This window comes from Ctenocephalides felis, unplaced genomic scaffold, assembly GCF_003426905.1.
Source record: "Ctenocephalides felis isolate EL2017-DRISC unplaced genomic scaffold, ASM342690v1 CF-g0.4_SCAFFOLD_00845, whole genome shotgun sequence".
NCBI lineage: Eukaryota > Metazoa > Arthropoda > Insecta > Siphonaptera > Pulicidae > Ctenocephalides > Ctenocephalides felis.
Window position 1 is genome coordinate 70,019,463 of NW_020536999.1, and position 23,025 is coordinate 70,042,487.

General features: G+C 30.0%; 2 protein-coding genes across 2 annotated transcripts in view; one reads left to right on the plus strand and one right to left on the minus strand.

Moving 5' to 3' along the window:
- The window catches only part of LOC113363948 (UPF0676 protein C1494.01-like), a 103,110-nt gene extending 94,484 nt beyond the window's left edge, over positions 1-8,626 (plus strand). Inside the window, exons 5-9 of the mRNA XM_026606425.1 lie at positions 2,208-2,387; positions 4,205-4,339; positions 4,560-4,720; positions 7,019-7,132; positions 8,212-8,626. Coding sequence (XP_026462210.1) covers positions 2,208-2,387; positions 4,205-4,339; positions 4,560-4,720; positions 7,019-7,132; positions 8,212-8,451 — 830 coding nt within the window. The 3' untranslated portion in view covers positions 8,452-8,626. The remainder of the gene's footprint in view (positions 1-2,207; positions 2,388-4,204; positions 4,340-4,559; positions 4,721-7,018; positions 7,133-8,211) is intronic.
- A 4,449-nt stretch (positions 8,627-13,075) lies between these two features.
- LOC113363950 (T-complex protein 1 subunit epsilon-like) overlaps positions 13,076-23,025 on the minus strand; it is a 29,143-nt gene continuing 19,193 nt past the window's right edge. The window contains exons 2-10 of the mRNA XM_026606427.1: positions 22,505-22,739; positions 21,976-22,208; positions 21,509-21,667; positions 20,516-20,656; positions 19,335-19,548; positions 18,898-19,052; positions 16,379-16,533; positions 14,753-14,844; positions 13,076-13,300 (exon numbers count right to left, since the gene is read on the minus strand). Of these exons, the coding sequence (XP_026462212.1) occupies positions 13,170-13,300; positions 14,753-14,844; positions 16,379-16,533; positions 18,898-19,052; positions 19,335-19,548; positions 20,516-20,656; positions 21,509-21,667; positions 21,976-22,208; positions 22,505-22,739 (1,515 nt within the window). The 3' untranslated portion in view covers positions 13,076-13,169. The remainder of the gene's footprint in view (positions 13,301-14,752; positions 14,845-16,378; positions 16,534-18,897; positions 19,053-19,334; positions 19,549-20,515; positions 20,657-21,508; positions 21,668-21,975; positions 22,209-22,504; positions 22,740-23,025) is intronic.

A 23,025-nucleotide genomic window follows, 5' to 3' on the forward strand; every position in this document is an offset into this window, starting at 1 on the left:
TGTTAATAATGTAATATCTTGAGTTAGAATTTAAAATGTTGAGTTAATATTAATTAGAATTTCTATTGTTAACTTAAAATTGCATAGAAAGTTGAGAAAATGAATCAAAAGAGAATGCGCGTAAAGTTCATACGCGATTAAAGTAAAACTTTTTTGTTATCACATGATTTCAATTGTAAATAAATACATTATATAACAATTTTGAATAATGTTTATTAGTAATATGCTAACACTAGTGATGCACACATTTATTAGCGTCAATCATTATACACATTTATATAATAATAAATTATAAATTATATATTTATAATAGCATTAAAAATATTTATAAAATTGAAGTCATACTTCAAATATGAAATGATCGGTTTGTCATTTTAATTAGCATTTAGGACTTAGACCTTCATTAGAGAAATGAAGTAATTGCTGATTAATAAATTCTATAATATTCGTTCACACAGTGGATTATATAAAACAACGCCTAAGAAATATTTTTTTTTACAATTTCACTCATTATGTAATAATTGTGTTTGAAGAACTTCATGTAATTAAAATTAACATACATTCATTGACCGGTTGTATTTTTTACTTTTTTGCTGGCGATATTATCTCATTCTTTGAGTAGCTGTAGTATCTGTCTTGCTTATAAAAATATTTTCCATTTTAGTAATAATATAGTAACTTCGAAAACCTGGAATAATACATTTTACTTCAATAATAAACTTACGTTTTTTACACGGCACAGATTTTTCATTTGTTTTATTATTTGCACTATAATTATTTATGTGGGACGGGATAAAATATTCTCCCAATCCAGACATGTTTTATTAACTCAAGATTTGTGCTACTATTTAACCTTAAAATTTAATGACACGAAATACCGAAAAATGAACAATATACTTCACGCTTTCGGTGACGTACGCACGTACAAAGTCACGCATACAAACTAGCCTCAAACATTATACGACGACCAATCACAATCGACCCGCATAGAAATGATATCATCGAGAGCGAATGACAAATCTTTGGCACTCGACTCGGTCGTGACGCACTTACGTTGCCTTTGTACGGATTTACACCCTAGTCGCGCCTAAAGAAGTTTTACTTCAAAAAAATAATGTAGAATATAAAATATGAAATGTTGTAGGTGGCTAAATGCTCTATGTAAGCGAAGCCAATGAAATATTAAACTAGTAGGGTGTATGGTATCGTGCCTTAAGGCAAATTGCTGGAACTTCCCGAACCGTAACGAAATGTTCGAGGAATTTTGAATGTTTTCAAATAGATTATTATGAATAAATATTGTAAAATTGTCTAATATTTATAAGAATTATATAAACTGAATTGCAAAGTTGAAATTATTTGTTTAAAGTATATTAGAACTATAGTCAGAATTAAAAATAAAATCTAAATTATTTTCGATATATTTTTTTTTTTTTTGAAAAAAAAACAAAAAAAGGTTGAAACAAAAATTTTTTTTTTCAAAATCAATTATTTTGTTAAGACAAGCAGAATGTTCTTTGAATCATTTAAATCGGACGCTTAGTTCTCTAAAAAACTGCCATTTTTTACACATTTAGCTTCGAAATCTTCGAAATGGCTGGGCCTGCCTTTGTCAAAAACTAATAAACACTTCTCCCAATCATTACTCTGCACTCTTTGCTCTTTATCTCCGTAACAGCTGGACCTGCCTTTGCCAAAAACTAATCAGCACATCTCCCTATCAATAGGAATCGAATGTTTTTTGAACCATTGAAATCGGTTGATCCGTGCGCCCGAAAACGTGACTGGAATTTTGTATCCATACATACATAAACACACACACATCCATTTTTTCTGAGGTATGCCAAAATGTTCAGAAACCTTCAAAACGTCAAGAAATGTAAAAATTTTCAATTTCGATTTTCGGCCCATTACAATAACTTACCCTACGGGAAGTTAAGAATAAAAAAATATTTCAGATTTGCTAATTTTATGTTTTTCTGTACGTTTGCGTTGCGAGACGACCAGCAGTAGTTGCCTGCATTGCAACAGAGTTTGAACAATTGAAATATTAGTAAGGTAAAACGTCGTGGTATATTTAGGAAAGAGTTTTTTTTTTTCTTTTCAGTGGTTCTATTTATCATTTATAATACCATACCCTTTCATCAGTATCAAAACTTGAAATGATCTATTTTTATTCCTTTTAAATTTTAATTCTTTTTCATTAGGAATGGAGATGTTCGACGGCGAGACTCCTGAAATTCGTCACACGTACAACATTTGTACTCTGGCAACGGACGGTCTGCCCGAAGACGTGTTGCCAGGTTTCCGCGCCAGTATCGCCTCGTTGGCAGCTGACTTCAAACAGCTCAGCACATTGTTACTGCAGTCGCTGGCAATTGGATTGGGTAAGAAAACCCTAAAAAGAACTTTTCCAGTAAACAACAAAAGTTATATCGAAACTCTGTTACCAAGAAATGTATCATTGATGCAACGTTCAATTGTAAACATCAATCGCCCTCGTCATAGAAACACCACTTATCATATTTAGCGTCATTAGAAGAAACTAGTAGGGTGCATGGCATCGTGCCTTAAGACAAATTGCTGGAACTTCCCGTACCGTAATTAAAAATCTTGATAGGGAGCCCAAAAAAATGCACACAAAATGTGTACACATTATTAGAATCTCTATAAAATATCTGATAATTTGATGTACATATGTTCAATAAACATTTTTAACCGCCAAATAACATTTTCTTAACTTATTTTTATTGAGAGTCTATAACCGCTGAACCTGTCTTCCTAAAAATTTAATCAGTTCTTCATCTTATCAATACAAGTAAAATGTTTATTGAATTATTAAAATCGGACGCCCTGTTCTCTTAAAAACTGAGTTACCGTTCTTGACACTTTTTGCTCTGTATCTTCGGAACGGCTAGACCTGCTTTCGCCAAAAACTAAGAGCACGTCTCTTTATTAATACGAATTGAATGTTTTTTGAATTATTCAAATCGGTTGATCGGTTGATCGGTTGACACATACATCAATTTTTTTCTAATTATAAGGTATGCCAAAATGTTCAAAAACCTTTGAAACGTGAAGAAATATAAAAATTTTCATTTTTAAGTTTTCTGCGATTACTATAACTTACCATACGGGAAGTTAATTTTTAACTTGTTTTTCGTGTTGTTTCTAATATTGAATTATATAGATAAACTAGCAAATTCGACGAACTCCGTTTCGCCACCAGATGGTTTCGTGAGAAAGATGAAGAATTTTTTTGTTTGTTTTATATTTGAAAAGGAAAAATTTGATTTTATTATACAACAGTAACGACTTTATTTCGATTACAAAAATGAAGTGTTTTTTAGTTGAACTTCTCTAAGTAAATGAAAGTGAATCCGCAAGTTATCCGTTTCATTGAAGTGCTCTTTGGTAAACCACATTTTTTGTTTTTGGTCTGACGTTAACACAAACAAAGCGGATGGTTTTCCAACTCGTGAACAGGCAACGTATAACTGCCCATGTGAAAAACAATGATTTTCTAAATAATCTATTTGAAATTTATCCCGCAAACACTAAGCGATTGGTCTTGCGACTTGTTAATTGTCATTGCGAACGCAAGGTGAACTGGAAATTGCAATCGTTTGAAGTCAAACGGAAGACCAGTCGGAATCATTGGTATGTCACCAAATCGCCAGCAATTTTTGATTGAATGGTGAAATTCAGTGCGTGTACATCATTATTCTTTGCGGTAAGATTTGCTCGTTGACTTAACCAAGCATAATTCTGATAATTCTGATTAATGTCATTACTCGAATTTTTAATTATGGTGGGTAAATTTCCAGCAGCTTGCATTAAGGCACGATGCCATGCACAACTAATTTTAGCTATAAACCTTGCGGAGCCCGAGACCTTTCCAACGAATGCAAAATTATCGAAATCGGTTCGTGCGTTCTGGTGTTATTTCGTCAGGAAGGAAAACCCGACTTATTTTTATATATATAGAAGATAATTAATATTACTTGGTTTCGAATTTCTCGAAGAAGAAGTTTTGTTTTGCTAGAAAATCGGATTATTAATTTTATGTTTTCTCGACATTTTATGTTATGCTGAATCGCTTGAGACACTCGTTGAAAAAATTCAAAAACTTTTCGAAACGCGTTAGTTGTTTTGTCTTTTCTATTTCTTCTATTTATTACTAATTTTATGATTTTTTTGTCAGAACTGCCATCAAACTTTTTTCTGGAGAGACATGGTCAGATGTTGAACGACAATGATGATAATGCCACTACACTTCGCTTGTTGTATTATCCACCTTGCATCAGTGAAGAAGATGCAGAAATAGATTACGTTAAAGGTAATTCCTACATACACATTTCTACAAGAGCTTCTATCGCTTGAATATTTTATACTATATACTAACAATATTCCTCATAATGTTATGCGTCGTTTGATGACATAAATTCTCATTCGGTTTAATTTTGAATGTGTTACAATTTGAATCATCTATAATAAAGTAAATATTCATAATTATTCTCATGATAAACTTTTGTTTTCGATCGAATATTTATTTCTAGGCAGTTGTGGTTATGAGAAGTACGACAGAAGACCAAGTCAAATGAACTGCTTGTCTGAGTCCATTGATCAAGTTGACAGCATGAATGTGACGAGATGTGGAGCACATTGTGACTATGGTACATTCACTTTATTAGCACAGGATTCCGAAGGGGGTTTGGAGGTAAGAAAAATATACCAGCAATAGAAACTCAAAACTATAGGGGTGCATGGCATCGTGCCTTAAGGCAAATTGCTGGAACTTCCCGTACCGTAATTAAAAATCTTGGTACGGAACCCAAAAAAAATTACACAAAATGTGTACACATTATGAAAATCTCTATAAAATATCTGATAATCTGCTGTGCATAAGTCCAATAAACATTTTTGACCGCCAAATGACATTTTATTAACTTATTTTTATTGAGAGTCCATAACCGTTAGACCTGTCGTCCCAAAAATTTAATCAGTTCTTCATCTTGTCAATTCAAATAAAATGTTTTTTGAATCATTAAAATCGGACGCTCCGTTCTCTTAAAAACTGAGTTACCGTTTTTGGCACTTTTTGCCCTGTATCTTGGAACGGCTAGACCTGCTTTCGCCAAAAACTAATCAGCACGTCTCCTTATCAATATGAATCGAATGTTTTTTGAATTATTTAAATCGGTTGATCGGTGTTCCCGAAATCGTCGACGAAAATTTGTATCCGCATACACACACACACACACATACATCCATTTTTTCTAAGGTATGCCAAAATGTTCAGAAACCTTCGAAACGTAAAGATAAATAAAAATTTTCATTTTCGATTTTTTTGCGATTACTATAACTTGCCCTACGGGAAGTTAATTACATTATATATTGGTGATTACATTAATTTATGAAAAGTGATTTTAACCTTTTCGACTCGGATGCCGCACCTCCGGCGGCAAATCGTGTCGTCGCGAACTAAACATACATGCGTATTTTTTAAACAATAACATGGTTTTTATCACATTTTTAATTTTTTTTACAAATTTTCTGTTTTATTATCATACTAACTGTATTTAAAAGCAATATTACCACATTTTAAAAAAATCCGATTCAAAAAAAGAGTAGAGATATGTATAGCACACCGTCGAGCAGTCAGACTCCCGAGTGGAAAGTTAAAATTAATTAGTGAATTAACAGTCTGATGAATTCCTGGTGTCTGCTAAGTGAATTCAGATTTCTTTTAAAAGAAACTTATTATTGGTTCAATGTTTACAGAATAGCTTTTCTTTATACTAAAAATAAATATGTTTGAAAATTACTGCTGGCACCTACTTAAAATAGATAATAAAAGCGTTGCAAAAATCATTGCACAGGCCATTTAAGGAGAAAAGGGCTTTGAAACAACAAAAATTATAAGGTTTCAATTATCACGCAGAAAAATGTCTAGATCGATAAACAAAATGTCGATTTTGATGTTTTATTTATTATATTTTTGTTCGTGTTTTAACTTCCCGTAGGGTAAGTTTAAAGGTTTCTGAACATTTTGGCATACCTCTGAAAAAATGGATGTGTGTGTACGTATGTATGGATACAATTTTTCGTCCACGTTTTCGGTCGCTCGTATCAACCGATTTGAATGGTTCAAAAAACATTCCATTCCTATTAATAGGGAGATGTGCTGATTAGTTTTTGGCAAAGGCAAGTCTAGCCGTTTCGAAGATATACGGTGAAAAGAGTGCAGAAAATAGAAATCAAGTTTTTGAGAAAAATAACCATTCGATTTGAATGACAAAAAACTTTTTGCTTATGTTGACCAAATTGCTTTTGGGATGTTTTTTTAATTTTCAAACAAAAATTGTTGAAAATCGGAAATAAATCGAACTTTAATTTTTTTCTAGCTAAAGTTCTAAAGCTCACTAACATATTTAAAATAAATAATTTTAAATTTGCAATTCAGTTTATGTAATCTTATATCAGACAATGTCCTTCATTTTAAATTCGATTCATTAAGTTTAGTTTATTTAGTTTTCTACAAACATAAAAATGTTTACAGTATTTGATAAAATAACATATTTAAAAACATGTAATATTCCTCGGATATTTCATTACGGTACGGGAAGGTCCAGCAATTTGCCTTAAGGCACGATGCCATTCACCACTTTTTGCAGTTTGATCCCAATTTTGACCCTTAGATTTGTATCAAGCGGTAAAAAATATATTGGTGAACATATGTCGCACAATCAATGCAGACAATTTTTTTGTGGACTTATCTAATTAAGTAGACTTATTCATAATTTATTTCATTGCTAAAATATCAAAATGTAATTATGTTTTATATAATAATATTGTCTATGATATTTTAGAAACAAATTTATATGTTTGTTATCTTTAATAATAAAATATGTGAGATGTGAGAAAACTTATTGTGCATGCATTTTAAATGTTTGTTTGAAGTTTTTACAAGTATAAGTCGTCCTCGCTTTATAAAAAATTATTCATATTATTTTAGGTGAAACTGCCACATACTGAACGATGGCAGAGAGTGGGTCATCTTCCTGGTGCCATATTAATAAATACAGGAGAATTATTAGCAGCCTGGACACAAGAGCGATATCCAGCATTGGTAAATTTTTTTGTTCAATCTTTCGCTACAGTAAAAAATAGTTGTGCAAACAATGTAATTGATAGATTTTAAGTATTGAATGTTTAATAAACGAATGTTTAAAAAGTGCATGGCAGTTCCCCCACGTGGAAAAAGAGATACTTCGTAATGTGCTGACAAAATAGCAACGGGGAGAATTTGATTTTTAGTAAAGTCCTATTGTTTCCTTAAGACAAACTTGATTATCAATTCACAATTGACTGAATCGCCTGTGATTATCATTCTCGATTCAAAATCTAAAATTATTATAATTCAAATATCTAAATCTATGGCATCTACGTTAGATTATAATATCTTAAGTAAGATACATATTGTTTTTGAGTCCTTTTATTCAATATTTTTTCAAAAACTATATATTTTGGTTATTATCATGTATCATTTTTAATCAAATATTGCAAGAAAGATTTTGCAACAAATAATTTAAGACCTATTTTTCTGATTGTGATTGATAACAACTCCTGCATTCCGGATTTCGTTGTAATCAAATATTACAATGACATTAAAAAATATCATATGGGAATAACAGGTTAGATTTTCGAGTTGTTTGTTATCTGATCTTCATTAAATACATAAATTATTGAATTGAAAACACAATTGAATTGAGGACAGTTTACCATTTTACAACCGATTCTATATATTACTATTCTATGGGAGAATTATTCACCTACAAGTGAAAACTTGCGTTCGGTCATCAATTGGAAGGCTCTGATTTGTCCACCTTTTAAACCTACTCATAATAAGGTAACATGATTATTCTCATGATGTAACCTCTTGATGGGTAATCGAATGTTTGATAAGGTAATTAATATTCCCTTATTCTGATTGCAGCGTCAAGATTGATACGTGACTGTTCTCCTAGTAGATCAAATCATTTTATTCAAACAAAATTAAAATTTAAGGCAACCATCAATAACTATATTTCAATTACTATAATCATGGATGTGTTGTTTCACTTAAACCACGTGCTATATAAAACTTATTACCACGCTGTAACATTTATATTGCTTATTCGAATCCTATATGCAAGTATCTTCTTTCAGCCTCATCGTGTAATAATTCCTGAGCACAACATCAGAAACAAAGGACGTCATGCGATAGCCTTCTTCTGCCATCCTGATAACTGTACCCCAATTGCTCCATTGGACTTACCAGAAGAGCAATGTCCATTTCAGAAGCCTTGCAAAAAGACTACGAAGGAACAATTCAGACATGCAAAAGACAGAGTCTTTACAGCTTATCAACATCTACAGAAAAGATTCAGAGAGACTTATGCTTCTTGATATTTGTAAAAGATACAATTATTGTTAAAATAGATTATTAAAAGTTATACTTAAAAATGGTGTACTTAAGAGGAAAAAGACGATGATTAATTATTTTAAATCTCGTATGAATATTTGTATGATGAGACTAACTGCAGAAATGTTTATGAACATTACTTTTAATGCAATAAATCTTGGTGGCAGTTTTTAAACTTTGATAATACAAAAAAATATTGAAATAATTGTAAACATAATACTATTGTTGGCTTCTTTGATGTCAAAAATGAATATTTTTCAAAATTCTATAATAAGTTGCTGCCACAAAAATCTGTGTTTCAAAATGATTTTCACAAAAAGTACTGGTATTATGAATAATTGTGGTATCAAAATATGTTACCTGAAAATATATTCCAAATTGAAATTCTAAAAATGTTATAAACAAATAATATGTATTAAAAAATCGACATTTTATTAAGTACTTAGATGAAATAACTCTCACCGAATTCTACTTAATTTTGCATATAACTAAGTTATTCAAAACAAAAAATAACTCGAAAAGATTTACTTGTAAGATATTTTTTTGAATCATTCTAATGATCGTATTTGTAACTTCAATTTAAACTTTCGGAAAATATATTTTATAAAACAACCCAAATTGATTTTTTATTAAATTAATAATGTATATTTTAAAACTATAGTGGTGTATGGCAGCATGTCTTAAGGCAAATTCCAGCAACTTCCCGTACCAAAAATTATTTTTTTTTAATAAAGATTAAATTTTTTTAAACTTTAAAAAGAATTCATTTTTGAGAATTTTGAAATTTTCGAAAAAATTGACTTTTGAAAAAAATATATATCTATATTTTGAAATATTTTAGAAATTTTAAACTTTTTTAACTTTCCGTTAAAGAGTTAGAGTAATCGCAAAAAAATCGAAAATTAAAATTTTATATATCTTCGCGTTTCAGAGGTTTCTGATCATTTTGGCATACCTTAGAAATATTGATGTATGTATGTGTTTGTGTGAGTATAAAACATTTTACTTGTATTGACGAAATGAAATTTATGGGTGCATGTCCAGCGTCTTTGGAGATCCAATAAAAAAAGTAAAAAATAATGCCTTTGGCGGTCAAAAATGATCATTAGACATCGTACATCGTATTATCAGATATTTTATAAAAATTATAACAATTAGTACAAATTTTGTGTACATTTATATGGGTTCCGTACCAATGTTTAAACATTAGACGACTACACGGCGATTACGCGCTTTCATCCTTCGACTTTAACAGTGCCCCAGTGGCGGATCCGGGGGGGGGGGTCACGGAGGTCAACACCCCCTCAGAGCCTGTTTTAGGACTTAGATAAAACACTAATTCAACAACAAAATTACTTCATAATGATTTTATTTATGTATTTTGTTACCAAACACATTTTATAACTTGAATATTTAACTGATTGTAGACGAATGGCGGAGTCAAAAACCCTAAAATTTAAGGATTTTCTAATCGTATGGCAAATGTATACGTTATTACAGTTTGGAAAAAAAATTTCATTCAAAAATCAAAAAATAAAACTGATTGTGAGTGGCCCTTTCGCATGAATTTTCAGTAATTCTAACAGCTGTAAATAGACGACTTAATCAATATATAACTAGTGGTGTATGGCATCGTGCCTTAAGGCAAATTGCTGGAACTTCCCGTACCGTAACGAAATGTTCGACAATTATATAAACTGAATTGCAAAGTTAAAGCTATATATTTGAAGTATATAAGTTTTAAACTTTAGTCCGAATTAAAATTAAAATTTTCGATGTACAAAAAAAATTAGATTTTGAAAAAAAAAATTTGAAACATTTTTTTTTCAAAAGCAATTATTTTGTCAAAACGAGCAAAAAGTTCTTGGAATCATTCAAATCGATCGCTTTTCAATTTAAAAAAAAAAAAAAAAATTAGATTTTCTGCCCAATACTATAACTACCCTACGGGAAGTTAATAATGACTGATTTAGAAAATCATACCTAATCGCTGTGAACCATTTTGAAGTGAGAAACTAATGCAAACTATTTTTTTTCAAATATAGTAGTTATTTTTGAAAAATGATTTGAATATTACACATTGATGGAAAACGAACACATACGAAGTACGAAGCCGAATACATTTTTAAAAGCGCGGCCAAATAATCCAAACTTTAATTATCATAAGTATACCAATTGTCGCAGGCTTTAATATAGTTTAGTACGTTCATTTAGAGCAGAAAATCTATCGCCATGCAAAGTGTCACTTAAATCTTCGCCAGAAACCATTTATTTCCAAATGATATCAATCGAATAGTTTAAGCAAAAACAGTTAAGAATTTTTGACAAAAACATGGACGATAAGATAATTTTTGCGCAGCTTAAACTGCGTAGCGTAGACGAAATGTCAAAGTGCGTAAGCTTAGTGTCGCAGTCTAACAGATAAACAATGTTACGGAACCCATAGAAATGTAAACAAAATTTGTTTTTATTATCAAAATATCTATAAATGGTCTTTTTTACTCGATCTCCGAAACTGCTAGACCTGCCTTCTCAAAATTTTGATCAACTCTTCATTTTGACAATGGAACTAAAATGCTTTTAGAATTATTTAAATCAGTCGCTCCGTTCTCTTAACTCTAGAATGCTATCTGCACGAAGCGTACATGCAGACAAGAACGAATGGTGATGGTACTTTTGTATGTAAATTTTGCAAAAATAAAAAGACTATTTGTTACTAAACCAGAGCTTTATATTTTCTGAAATAACCTTTGGTGATATCATTAAGTATACAATGGCAAAAGACGGAAAAAAATCAATTGTTGAGTTGAAAATTGCATTAATTAGCGCAATAAAAAGCACAATACCGTTCTAGGGTTAAAAACTTAATTACCATGGTATATAATAATTTTTGCCCCGTATCTTCGAAACGGCTAGAACTGCCTTTCCAATAATTCCAACTAATCTGCACGTCTCCTTATCGCTTACCTGTTTCCCGAAATCGTCAACGAAAATTTGTATCCACACACACACACGCCCATACATCAATTTTTCTAAGGTGTGCCAAAATGTTAAGAAACCTCTGAATTGCAAAGATATAAAGATTTTCATTTTCGATTTTTTGCGATTACTATAACTTACCCTACGGGAAGTTAATTTAAATTAAAATCCTAATAATTTTCGATATTTAAAAAGAATATTTTTTCGAATAGATTTTTTTTTTGCTTTTCTCAAAAACAATCGTTACGTCTACAAGTAAAACGTTCAAATTGGATGCTTCGTTCTCTCAAAAACTGCAATTTTTCGCACATTTAGCTCCGTATGTTCGAAACATTTCAACAGTAGAAAACGTGTTTTTTTTATTTATTCAAATCGGTTGATCTGTGCGCCCGAAATCGTGGACGAAAAAATAAATCCATACATACATATACAAACGCTCTATGTTCGGAAACCTCATGAATTTAAAGACATCGAAAAATTATCAATTTCGATTTTGGGACGATTACCATTGTAATTATGAAATAATTACAATTGTGATAAGTTTGAGAAGGAAATTATAAAAGCTGTTAATCATTGTTAAATATTTTTAACTTACCTTGCAGGAAAATAAAAATTAATCAAGGGGAGTTAAAATGAAAAACTATCTCACATTCCTAAGAATTATATGAACTGAATTACAAAGTTAAAATTATTTATTTCAAGTATATAAGAGAGCTCCAGAGTTTTACTCGCATGGCATCGTGCATTAAGGCAAATTGCAGAAACTTCCGCACCATAATCTAATTTTTTTTTTTAAGTTTTGAGGATTTTTTTTTTTTAACATTTATGAAAATATTAAATTTTTTTGAAAATTCCAATTTCTAACCGGAAATCTTAGAAATGTAAACAAATCGGAACCCTTAGAAACGTTAACAAAATTTGTGCTTATTATTAAAATCTCTATAAATACCTAACAATGATGTGCATGATCATTTTTGACCGTCAAATGGATTTTTTCGTAAGTTTTTTTATTGGATCTCCGAAACCATTGTACCTGCCCTTTTCCAAAATTTTAGTCACTTATAAGCGCCTATATACACTATTCTATATACCGCCAATATAAGAAATGAAATGTTTTTTGATTCATTCAAATCACACGCTCAGTTCTCTTAAAAACGGAATTGCCATTTTTTGCGCTTTTTGTTCGGTATCTTCGTAACGACTGGTCGTGCCTTTACTAAATCATTCAAATCAGTTGATCCTTGCTATACACATCGTGATCAAAAAATTGTAACTAAACATGCATACATATATAAAAATATTCAGAAATATAAGGATTTGCAAAAATTTTATTTTCAATTTTTTTGTGATAAATATACCCTACAGATAGTTAACAAATAACTTAGATTCAAAAAAATAAAAAAATATTAAATAAAATTTTCTAGCAAAACCTTCTCTTTCTATAAAAAAACTTAAACTAACCGAGTCCACAGTTTACGAATAATTCCATACAGTTCTTACAAACTGTAGTAAAAGTCAACGCATTTAGTAACTATAAATGTATTTTTATTTGAGAATATGAAACATCACTATCTTAATAAATAATACTATGAAAACAAATAACCGATGAAACAAAAGCAAACAATAATTTTGCCAAAAGCTAAAATGATTAGTGTTCAAAAATTCAAATGCAATTTGTGATAATAAGTGTCATTGATTTTGGTTGCTATAAGACTTGTATCAATTATTGGTCAGCAGGTGACCTGACATCATCGATTTTTAAAATCATCTTAACCAATTGTGTAGCTAATACCAACTGTTGCTTCTTGCTGTGGAGAGATTCGATGACGTTTTGTTTTTTCATATCAAACTGACCTGGAAATAAAAGAATCAGTAATCAATAAATAGAAAATGAGATAACTAAGTGTGGAACACATTTAACAAATTGATTTAATAACGTTATAAAAGATTTTGGTCGTTTTTGACAAGTACCTAACCCAGTAATGAAGTACAAAAGTAGTATCAAGAAAAATTTCTAACGTAGGATTTACGTCACACGTGTTTCGTAAATTTAAAACAATGGTGAATGTATTTTATGACACGCTATTAAAATAAATATAAGTTAACTCTATGTGTATCTTTTTCATAATATAGTTATATTTGCTCAAAGTCAAATTGGACCTTTGTGCCTCGCCCTGCTCTACATATATATACTTTTCATTAAATTTACTTTAATTCATCGAACGTTACTTGAAACTTTTAAAAGCAGGTCAAAGAAGAAATACTTAATTTATTTTCTATCCCTCCTCGCAGAAATTTGAAAATTTTGCAAGAGCTCAGTGGTATTATTTACAATTATACACAAAATCCAGAATCCAAAAAAAATCTGAAAAACTTGAAACCTAATCAATAAGTCGAAAGACCAAAGAAAACTTGGATTGTATTATACCATGTTTTCTATAGAAAGTGTATAATGCTTCCAGTTTGATTGGGATTGTTCAAGTATTATGTAAGCAGATTTATTACAATTATTTAACCCCCCCCCCTCCCCTTTATCAGCAAAAGTAAGCAAAGTTCTTACCCAAAATAGGCAAAATAAGCAAATCAATAACTCCCCCGCCCCTCTATGCTTACGTAATACTTGAACGGCCTCATTGTATTGACAAAATATAGACAAACTAATGCGGTTTATTGTTTTTATAATACCTCATTAGTCAAAGTCAAAAACATATATATTTCAATAAATGTAAGTATGTACATTGCATTTTATAACATGGGTTTTGTACCCGTAGGTATAGTATCCTCCATTGGATATGATTCTGCATACAATAATACCTCATTGTAGAAAGCATTCAAACACATCCTTATACACTTAAAGTATTAATTTTTTTGATTCTCTAGAAATTGTTTAGAATATACCTTACTTAGCAAACCAACGTTTGCCGGGTCAACTGTTATATACATATCGACTGTCAAGTCTGTTGCTTGATATGGGCGTGTTTCATGCGTCATAATGTTACATTTCAAAACTTTTTTCAAAATGTTTTTAATTTTGTAGTTATTCATTATTTTTCAAAAAAATATAATGTCCTTTTCTAATATGTTAGAAGTTTAATTTTTTAAAATTGATATTTTTTTGAGTGTTTTTGTCCTGATGTTGCTGAATGATGACGCGCATCTGGTGTCGAAACGTATAAATAAAAGTTTTTAATACTTTATACCATTTTTATTTCGACGTATGGGCTGCTAGTTACTTTAATATATATATATATATATATATATATATATATATATATATAATATATATATATAGTTCTAGGAACTTACCATTGAACATGCAGTCAATTCCAAGAGCAGGATTGTTTTCAGCCACTTGACGAGATTTTACTTCTGATAATGTGTGAATCGGACTCAGACCGCTAAAAAGAAAAAATGTAAATTAAAATTAAAATATTAATTTCTAATAATTTATATGGGACTTATTCTTTATTATTTTTTAAATACATAATAAATTTCACTTAACGAGCCTTTATAAAATTATTATTAAAACATTTGGACCATTAGAATGTAATTATACTAACAAGAATAAAACATTTAGTATGTAGCGATACGAGTCGACGTTGGTTTTGAGAAAACGTAAAAATAAGCGATGATTTTTTGATTATAGTTTTATCTTCTTCTATATATATAAAAATAAGTCGGGTTTTCCTTCCTGACGAAATAACTCCAGAACGCACGAACCGATTTCGATAATTTTGCATTCGTTGGAAAGGTCTCGGGCTCCGCAAGGTTTATAGCTAAGAAAATTAGTGGTGCATGGCATCGTGCCCTAATTCAAATTGCTGGAATTTCACGCACAGTAATTAAAATTTCGAGTAATGACATTAGTGAGAATTATCAGAATTATGCTTGGTTAAGTCAACTAGCAATTCTTGCCGCAAAGAATAATGATGTACACGCACTGAATTTCACCATTCAATCAAAAATTGCTGGCAATTTGGTGACATACCAATAATTCCGACTGGTTTTCCGTTTGACTTCAAACAATTGCAATTTCCAGTTCGCCTTGCGTTCGCAATGACAATTAACAAGTCGCAAGGCCAATCGCTTAGTGTTTGCGGGATAAATTTCAAATAGATTATTTAGAAAATCATTGTTTTTCACATGGGCAGTTATACGTTCCCTGTTCACGAGTTGGTAAACCATCTGCTTTGTTTGTGTTAACTTCAGACCAAAAAACAAAAAATGTGGATTACCAAAGAGCACTTCAATGAAACGGATAATTGGCGGATTCACTTTCATTTACTTAGAGAAGTTCAACTCAAAAACACTTCGTTTTTGTAATCGAAATAAATTCATCACTGTTGTGCAATAAAATCAATTTTTTTCTTTTCAAATATAAAACAAACAAAAAATTTCTTCATCTTTCCCACGAAACCATCTGGTGGCGAAACGGAGTTCGTCGGGTTTGCTAGTTTATTTATATAATAATTCATAATTCGAAAATATATTTACTAAAACTGTTTTAATGTATCTATTCCGCATGATTAAATTGAATTCTGTAAACTCACCTTAATTTTGAACCTCTTAAGAACTGAGTAATTGAGAAACTGGTTTGAAAAAAAAACGTGGTAGGTTTTTTATTTAATTGAATATCCAAATTTTATTAATTGCTCAATATTAATTACGCGGTTGTACAACATTTTGACATATTCAACACACAATCCTTATTTAATTACCGATTGTATTTTTGCGTAAACAACATACTTTGCGTTGTTTAAATTAACTAACTAAAGTGGCATACTGCCTTAAGACAAGTTGCATCAACTCGTCGAGATACATGTAAATAACTGACTTAATAATAATTGAAAAAATTCATAATTGATTTAGCCAATTTTACAATTGCGATGATAGAGTTCTCAACAAAAAAAAATATTTTGCTTTGGTAAATACCTGTTTTCAGCTAAAGCTAATGGTACAGATTCCAAAGCTTCTGAGAAAGCTCGGAACGCATACTGTTCTAAAGTCGATAGCTTATCTGCTTCTTTAGCGACTGCAAGACTGCAACTGATTTCAGCAGCACCACCTCCAAAAACGATTCTATTATCCTATAATAAACAGGAAAAAATAAATAACAAACAAAAAATAATATAAAATTGAATTATACACTAAAAGCAAATCAATGAAATAATTTTGCACCTGTTTATAATGAATTATTTTCAATAAAATTTATACAAATGCATTATAAAAGGATTTCAACACATTATTAGCGTGAATTTATAATAGTTAAACAGATGCGTTGAGGGTGAATTTAAGAAATTAATTCCCCAATCTTTAATAAATTATTTAATTTAATTGAAATAAAAAGTAAAGGGTTTTTAATTAAAAAATTATTTAGAATGTGTACAAAACAGTAGAAATAAAAAATCAACTCTTTAATGCTTCCATAAAGATGCACAATGAAACAAACTGGGCCTATATTAAACTAAAACCATTTTGAGATTGTTTGGAATCAAAGGAGTCTTGTAAAAAAGTGGAAGACCAGAAGCTCTTGTAAAATATGTGTCTATGCATGGAATACCATCCATAGACACATATGATACCGAAGTTCTAATAGGCTTCGGTAATCTTCGAAAAGAAGACGAGCGAATGGGAGCAATTAGAATGAAAGTTTCATTAATATTGGGAATTATAGAATTCTAGAGCCTCCTCCCTTCATAAAGTAGTGCCTAACGGCAGTTTCAGTATTATGCACGTTTGTTAATACGCACGTCAAGGTTTTGACGTATTTAGCACGACATACCCAGACGTATATGATATGCGTAAACTCTCTTCCTAAGCTATACAAAAAAAACTAGCTGTAAGTGGAATTCTGTCTTAAGGCAATTAAGGCATCGTGCCTTAAGGCAAATTGCTGGAACTTCCCGTACCAAAAATTATTATTTTTTTAACATTTTTGAAAAAATTTTACTTCGAAAAAATAAGATTTTTGAGAAACTATTAATTGGACATAAAATTACTTTTTTTTTGGAAAAATTTTTTTTTTAAATTTATTTTAAAAAAAAAAATGCTTACTTTATTTTGACATATTTTGGAAGATCTAAACTTTTTTTCAAAGCAATCGTACTGCTTTAACTGCATAAAGACGAAATATCAAAACGCGTAAGCTCCGCGTCGTCGTATAACGCGTAAACATTGGTACGGAACCCATAGGAATGTAAACCAAATTTATACTTATTGTTAAAATCTCTATAAAATATCTGATAATTTGATGTGCATATGTCTAATGATCATTTTTGACCGCCAAATGGCAATTTTTTTTTTACTTTTTTCATTAGATCTCCGAAACCGCTAGACCTGCCTTTATGAAAATTTGATCGGTTCTTCACCTTGTCAATACAAGTAAAATGTTTTTTGAATTATTAAAATCGGACGCTCCGTTCTCTTACAAACAAATCCGCACATACATACACACACACGCACACACACACACATACATCCATTTTTTCTAAGATATGCCAAAATATTCAGAAACCTTTGAAACGTCGAGAAATGCAAAAATTTTCATTTTCCATTTTTTTGCGATTAATATAACTTGCCCTACGGGAAGTTAAAAATGCATGCTGAAATGTTCAGGAGATCTCGGAACATATAAATTTTCATTTTCGATTTTATTTGATTACTATAACTTACCCTAATGGAAGTTAAAGAACATTAGACTCACAATACTTTAGGATTTTTTATATGACCAATTATCAATAATTATATTGAAATTCAAAAAATAAAAAGGTTTTAAGTTTTTAAAATCAGTACATTTTCTTTTGTAAAAATCTTAATTTTTTTTGCATGTTCTCTTGCTAAATTTAAAGAAATCTCTCAGCCAATCTCCTCGCAAAACTAATCACAAAAGGAGCTTTGAGTTTCATCAAATGACAAATCAAATTTTTGAAATCAGCCTGAAAATGTCGCCGAAAGATCAAATTTTGGCTCATATACACTTTTTGCAATTTTGGTATGAAACAATTAAGAATTACTGAAAACGTCAAAAAATATAAAATTAGCAAATCAAATTTCTTTGCAAACAAAGCTACTTTGGAAAGATAAATTCCGACTGAAAAACAATGAATCTTAAAATGTATATTCTAGTAGATTATAAATTTTTATCTCAAAAACAAAAGTGCAGAAGACACAAATTTCCACTGCATGTATAGAACTCAATGAACGGTGTGATGAAAAGGACTTGAAGATATATCAAAATTATGGTGGTATTTATTATTAAAAATAAACATCATAAATTGTTTGAATGAATGTACACAAAAAGTACAGTAAAGTTTCAGTTTGATACACAGACAAAGTATTACAATGCTTTTAAATTTAGTATGTTTAAAGAGTAAAAATATGCCCTCTGATACTATGTTAAGTAATAATAAAAAAGTAATAATAAATAAATAAAAGTAATAATAGTAATGTACCTTAACTAAAGACCTGACGACACATAAAGCATCATGTATTGATCGTTTTGCTTCGGCGATGATCATTGAGTTTCCACCACGTAAGAGAATCGTTACAGCTCTTGAATTATTGCACTCTTCGATAACCAACATCCTATCTTTAGCTGTTCCGAATGCTGAAGTAATAAAAAAACAATTTAAAATTTATTGCAAATCTTGTTTAATTTATAGAATTCAAATAAAGCTAGTAGTATGTTTTTAATAATAAAATATGAAACTACTACTATTAGGGATGACTAAAAGAATTGTAGTAAACTTTTTAATTCAAATAAAAAACGCAATTTTCATACAAAGAAATTACTATTACTAGTATTGTGTATAAAACTGTTAAAGTGCAATCATTTAATTTTATCTGATTAAGTATTAAAAAATAGTAAACAATCAATTATCATTTGTACCTAATTCTCTAACAATTCCGGCCTGTCCCAATTTCTCAGGAGTGAGTTCTTCGAATCGTGGGACAATTCGACCTCCAGTAGCAATGGCAATCAATTCTATTTCTGGTCCACCAACCCAACGAACTGCTGGTAAATTGTTTTGAAGTAAAAGATGATTTGCTTCATCGTCAAAGCCCCATTGACAAATAGCTAAAGTGGCACCGGAATCTTTAACCTAGTAATGGAGATATGAAGATATAAAAAATATATTCAAAAAATAACAGAGACAAAATAACAATATGATCAAAATATTTATCAAGATATAAATAAAATATGACTAAATACAAGAATATCTATAACAAAAAAAAACTGCACACACAAAATTAATAATGTAAATACTATTTACTAAATAGGTAACAAAATATACTTTTCGGTCATTATTACTGATCAGATCAGAAACTATATACCATAAACTTAAATATAAACTAGTGGTGTATGGCATTTTAACTTTGAAAAAATAAGGTTTGAGAAAATTTAAATTTTTGGAAAATATTGAATTTTTGATCTTTTTTTCAAAGCAATTGCACTGCATAGAGACTAAATATCGAAGCGCGTAAGCGCCGCGTCGCAGCATAACGGACAAATGAAGTTACGGTAAGAAAACTGATACACATTAAAATCTCCATCAAATATCTGATAATTTGTGTATATGTCTAATTATCATTTTCGACCGCCAAATGGAGTTTTTTTTTACTTTTTTTACTAGATCTCCGAAACCACTACACCTGCCTTTCCAAAAATTTAATCAGTTCTTCATCTTGTCAATACAAGTATTTTTTTCTTGGAATAATTAAAATCAGACTTAAAATTAGACCTGGCTTTGCCAAAAACTAATTAGCACGTCTCCTTATCTATAGGAATTGAATGTTTTTTGAATTATTCAAATCGGTTGATCGGTGTTCCCAAAATCGACGAAAATTTGTATCGACACACACACACACACGCACACACACAGGCATTCATTTTTCCTAAGGTATGCCAAAATGTCCACAAACCTTTGAAACAAAGATATATAACAATTTTCATTTTAGATTTGTGATTACTATAACTTATCCTACGAGAAGTTAATAAGAATTTATTTGTAGAATTTATTTCTTCTAAAGTCCATATGACTAAAAAAAATTCAATTAATAATAAAGTACCTGTTTAACCATCTCCTGGAACTTCTCAGCCTCATATTTTCTGAGCTCATTATAATCTTCAGCAGACTTGACTTCCATCTTATGTTTAGTTTTTGGCTTTGGTGGTTCAAATGGGCAGGTTAAAATAGCAACTTTGGCATTCTATAAAGAAATAGATTATATATTTCGTATAAAATCAAAAAGATGCAAATTACAACTATTATTTGTTTTTTTGCTCAAAAAGCACTTTCATGATGTGTCTTATAGTTTATTTTTCAACATCTATGTTTCAAACAATCAAAATAATAAGAATAGAAAAATATATACAAATGTTAGAAACAACACTTTTAGTAAATATTTCTAACAGCATTCAAATTGATATCCTTGCTGTTTGAGAACTTAATTTTTTTATTTTTCATAATTCATTTTATCCCCTGCATTATATAAACATGGAAGTAAAAGTATACATGATCGGCAATTTTACTGAAAGTTTATCTCATGTCACCGGCTATTATTTCATAATTGAATGAAGAAGTAAAATTCTCATGACCGAACATCGAAGTGTTAAGATGCAAGGTATTGGAAATATTATTAATAATTATATATGCGCAAAATAAATAGGAGGTCTGAAGTACTATATTTGTAATATTGCAATAGATTTTTAATCTTGATTTTTTTTATATAATGAAGATCAATAATATAACAGATCTCACAATTGCTTTGTCTCATTATTCTTTCCAATGTCAGAAATAATTATCTTTTCACTATTACGATTTCTAATAACAACATTAGCCCTGTTCTTTTATAACAAATTTCTCTAACTTTATAACAAGATCCACTAGAGCCATATTTTGAGTTATGAATGCAATATTTGACTTGCTGATAAAAAAAAGTTTAAATAGTAAAATTCAAAAAATAGAGGAAAATATAAAATAAGAATAATGAAATTAAAATATGAACTTTTATTACAACACTTCCTGTAAATATTTTCAATACCAAGCAAAATAAAATTACCTTCAATGTTTTTGGCATCTGTGAATGGCTCATGGTTTTGTCAATAACAACACCTTTCACAAGCATTGAATCTTCCATTCGACCACCATCCTTACACACTATTTTTATCAATTCAAAGTTGACATCCTTCTTTTCCAAGTCTGCGACAGCCATAACAGCCTAAAAAATTAATTATTTATAGAACGTAATTCCAAAAACTCTTGCATTTTTTAAATAATTTTCAAGTTTCACAAATCTAATACATGAGGATAGCATTTAAATTAAATAATTTGACATGCACTTATTACTTATTACTTAAGCAGGTAAGTTGGTAATACAATTATTATTAATATTAAATATTGATATTATTATTAGTTACTTATGATAACCAATAAACATATTAACAAATAATATTTAAATATCATGCTCAAAATTCATTCTTTAAACATTTATGATTTATTTATTATACAAATTAATTATTTCCTCACATTGACAGCCATTTCAGCCATCTGCCGGTGGCACTTGTTAACAATTTTTGATCCCAAAGTCGTCATCGCCACTTTGATCAATGGCTCAAGATTATTTTGGGAAATAGGAAAACCTTCTGAAATGCTATCAAGATGCTTCATAGCACATTGCGCAGCCAGTTCATAACCATCAGCGATACGAATTGGGTGTATTCCACGATCAAGTAAACTTTCTGCATGCTCCAATAAAGCACCTAAGAATTTAAAAACAGATTTTTGTAATGAAAATATTACAATATTGATGTTAATCTACAAGTAACTATTACATCCAAATTATGATTATTAACCTTTTCCACATGCACATTGCAAAAATAATGTATTACGACATTTGTAAAGTATTATGTCACTGAAGTGATGGCACAAGAGTTGAAAGTGATAATAGTGTAGTTAAAAAAAATATTTAAAAATACATTTTTCATCGTTTTTGTTATTCCAAATTAAAAATTAAAGTTAATAATAAAAATCAAATTTATAAAATAAAGTTGGTTACCTGCTAAGACAACAACTCCAGTCGTTCCATCACCGATTTCATCATCTTGAGACTGTGACAATTGCACCATCAATTTACCAATTTCATGCTCCACATCCATCATTTTTAAAATAGTTGCCCCATCGTTAGTAACAGTGACATCACCATCAGATGATACCATCATCTTGTCTAGACCTTTTGGTCCCAAAGAGGTCTTTAGCGTCGAGGCAATTGACCTCGCAGCCAAAATGTGCGACTAGAATAAATAAAACAATTTAACTCAAGGCAATAGATAAATGCATTTTTTTATAAATATGCAAAATGTATTGTTCATTAGTTAAAGATCATTTTGATCAATAATCTAACTGGACCAATTATTATTCAGTTACTTAAACTTTCACTTAGATGAGCAAAAATCTAAACCTTTTAACAAATTATCTTGCAAAAACTGTGCAATAAGAGATTGGCAAACAACTAACATTAGTTTTATTTAACAATGTATGTTATATAATACAGATACTTCTATATCAGCATCATTTATT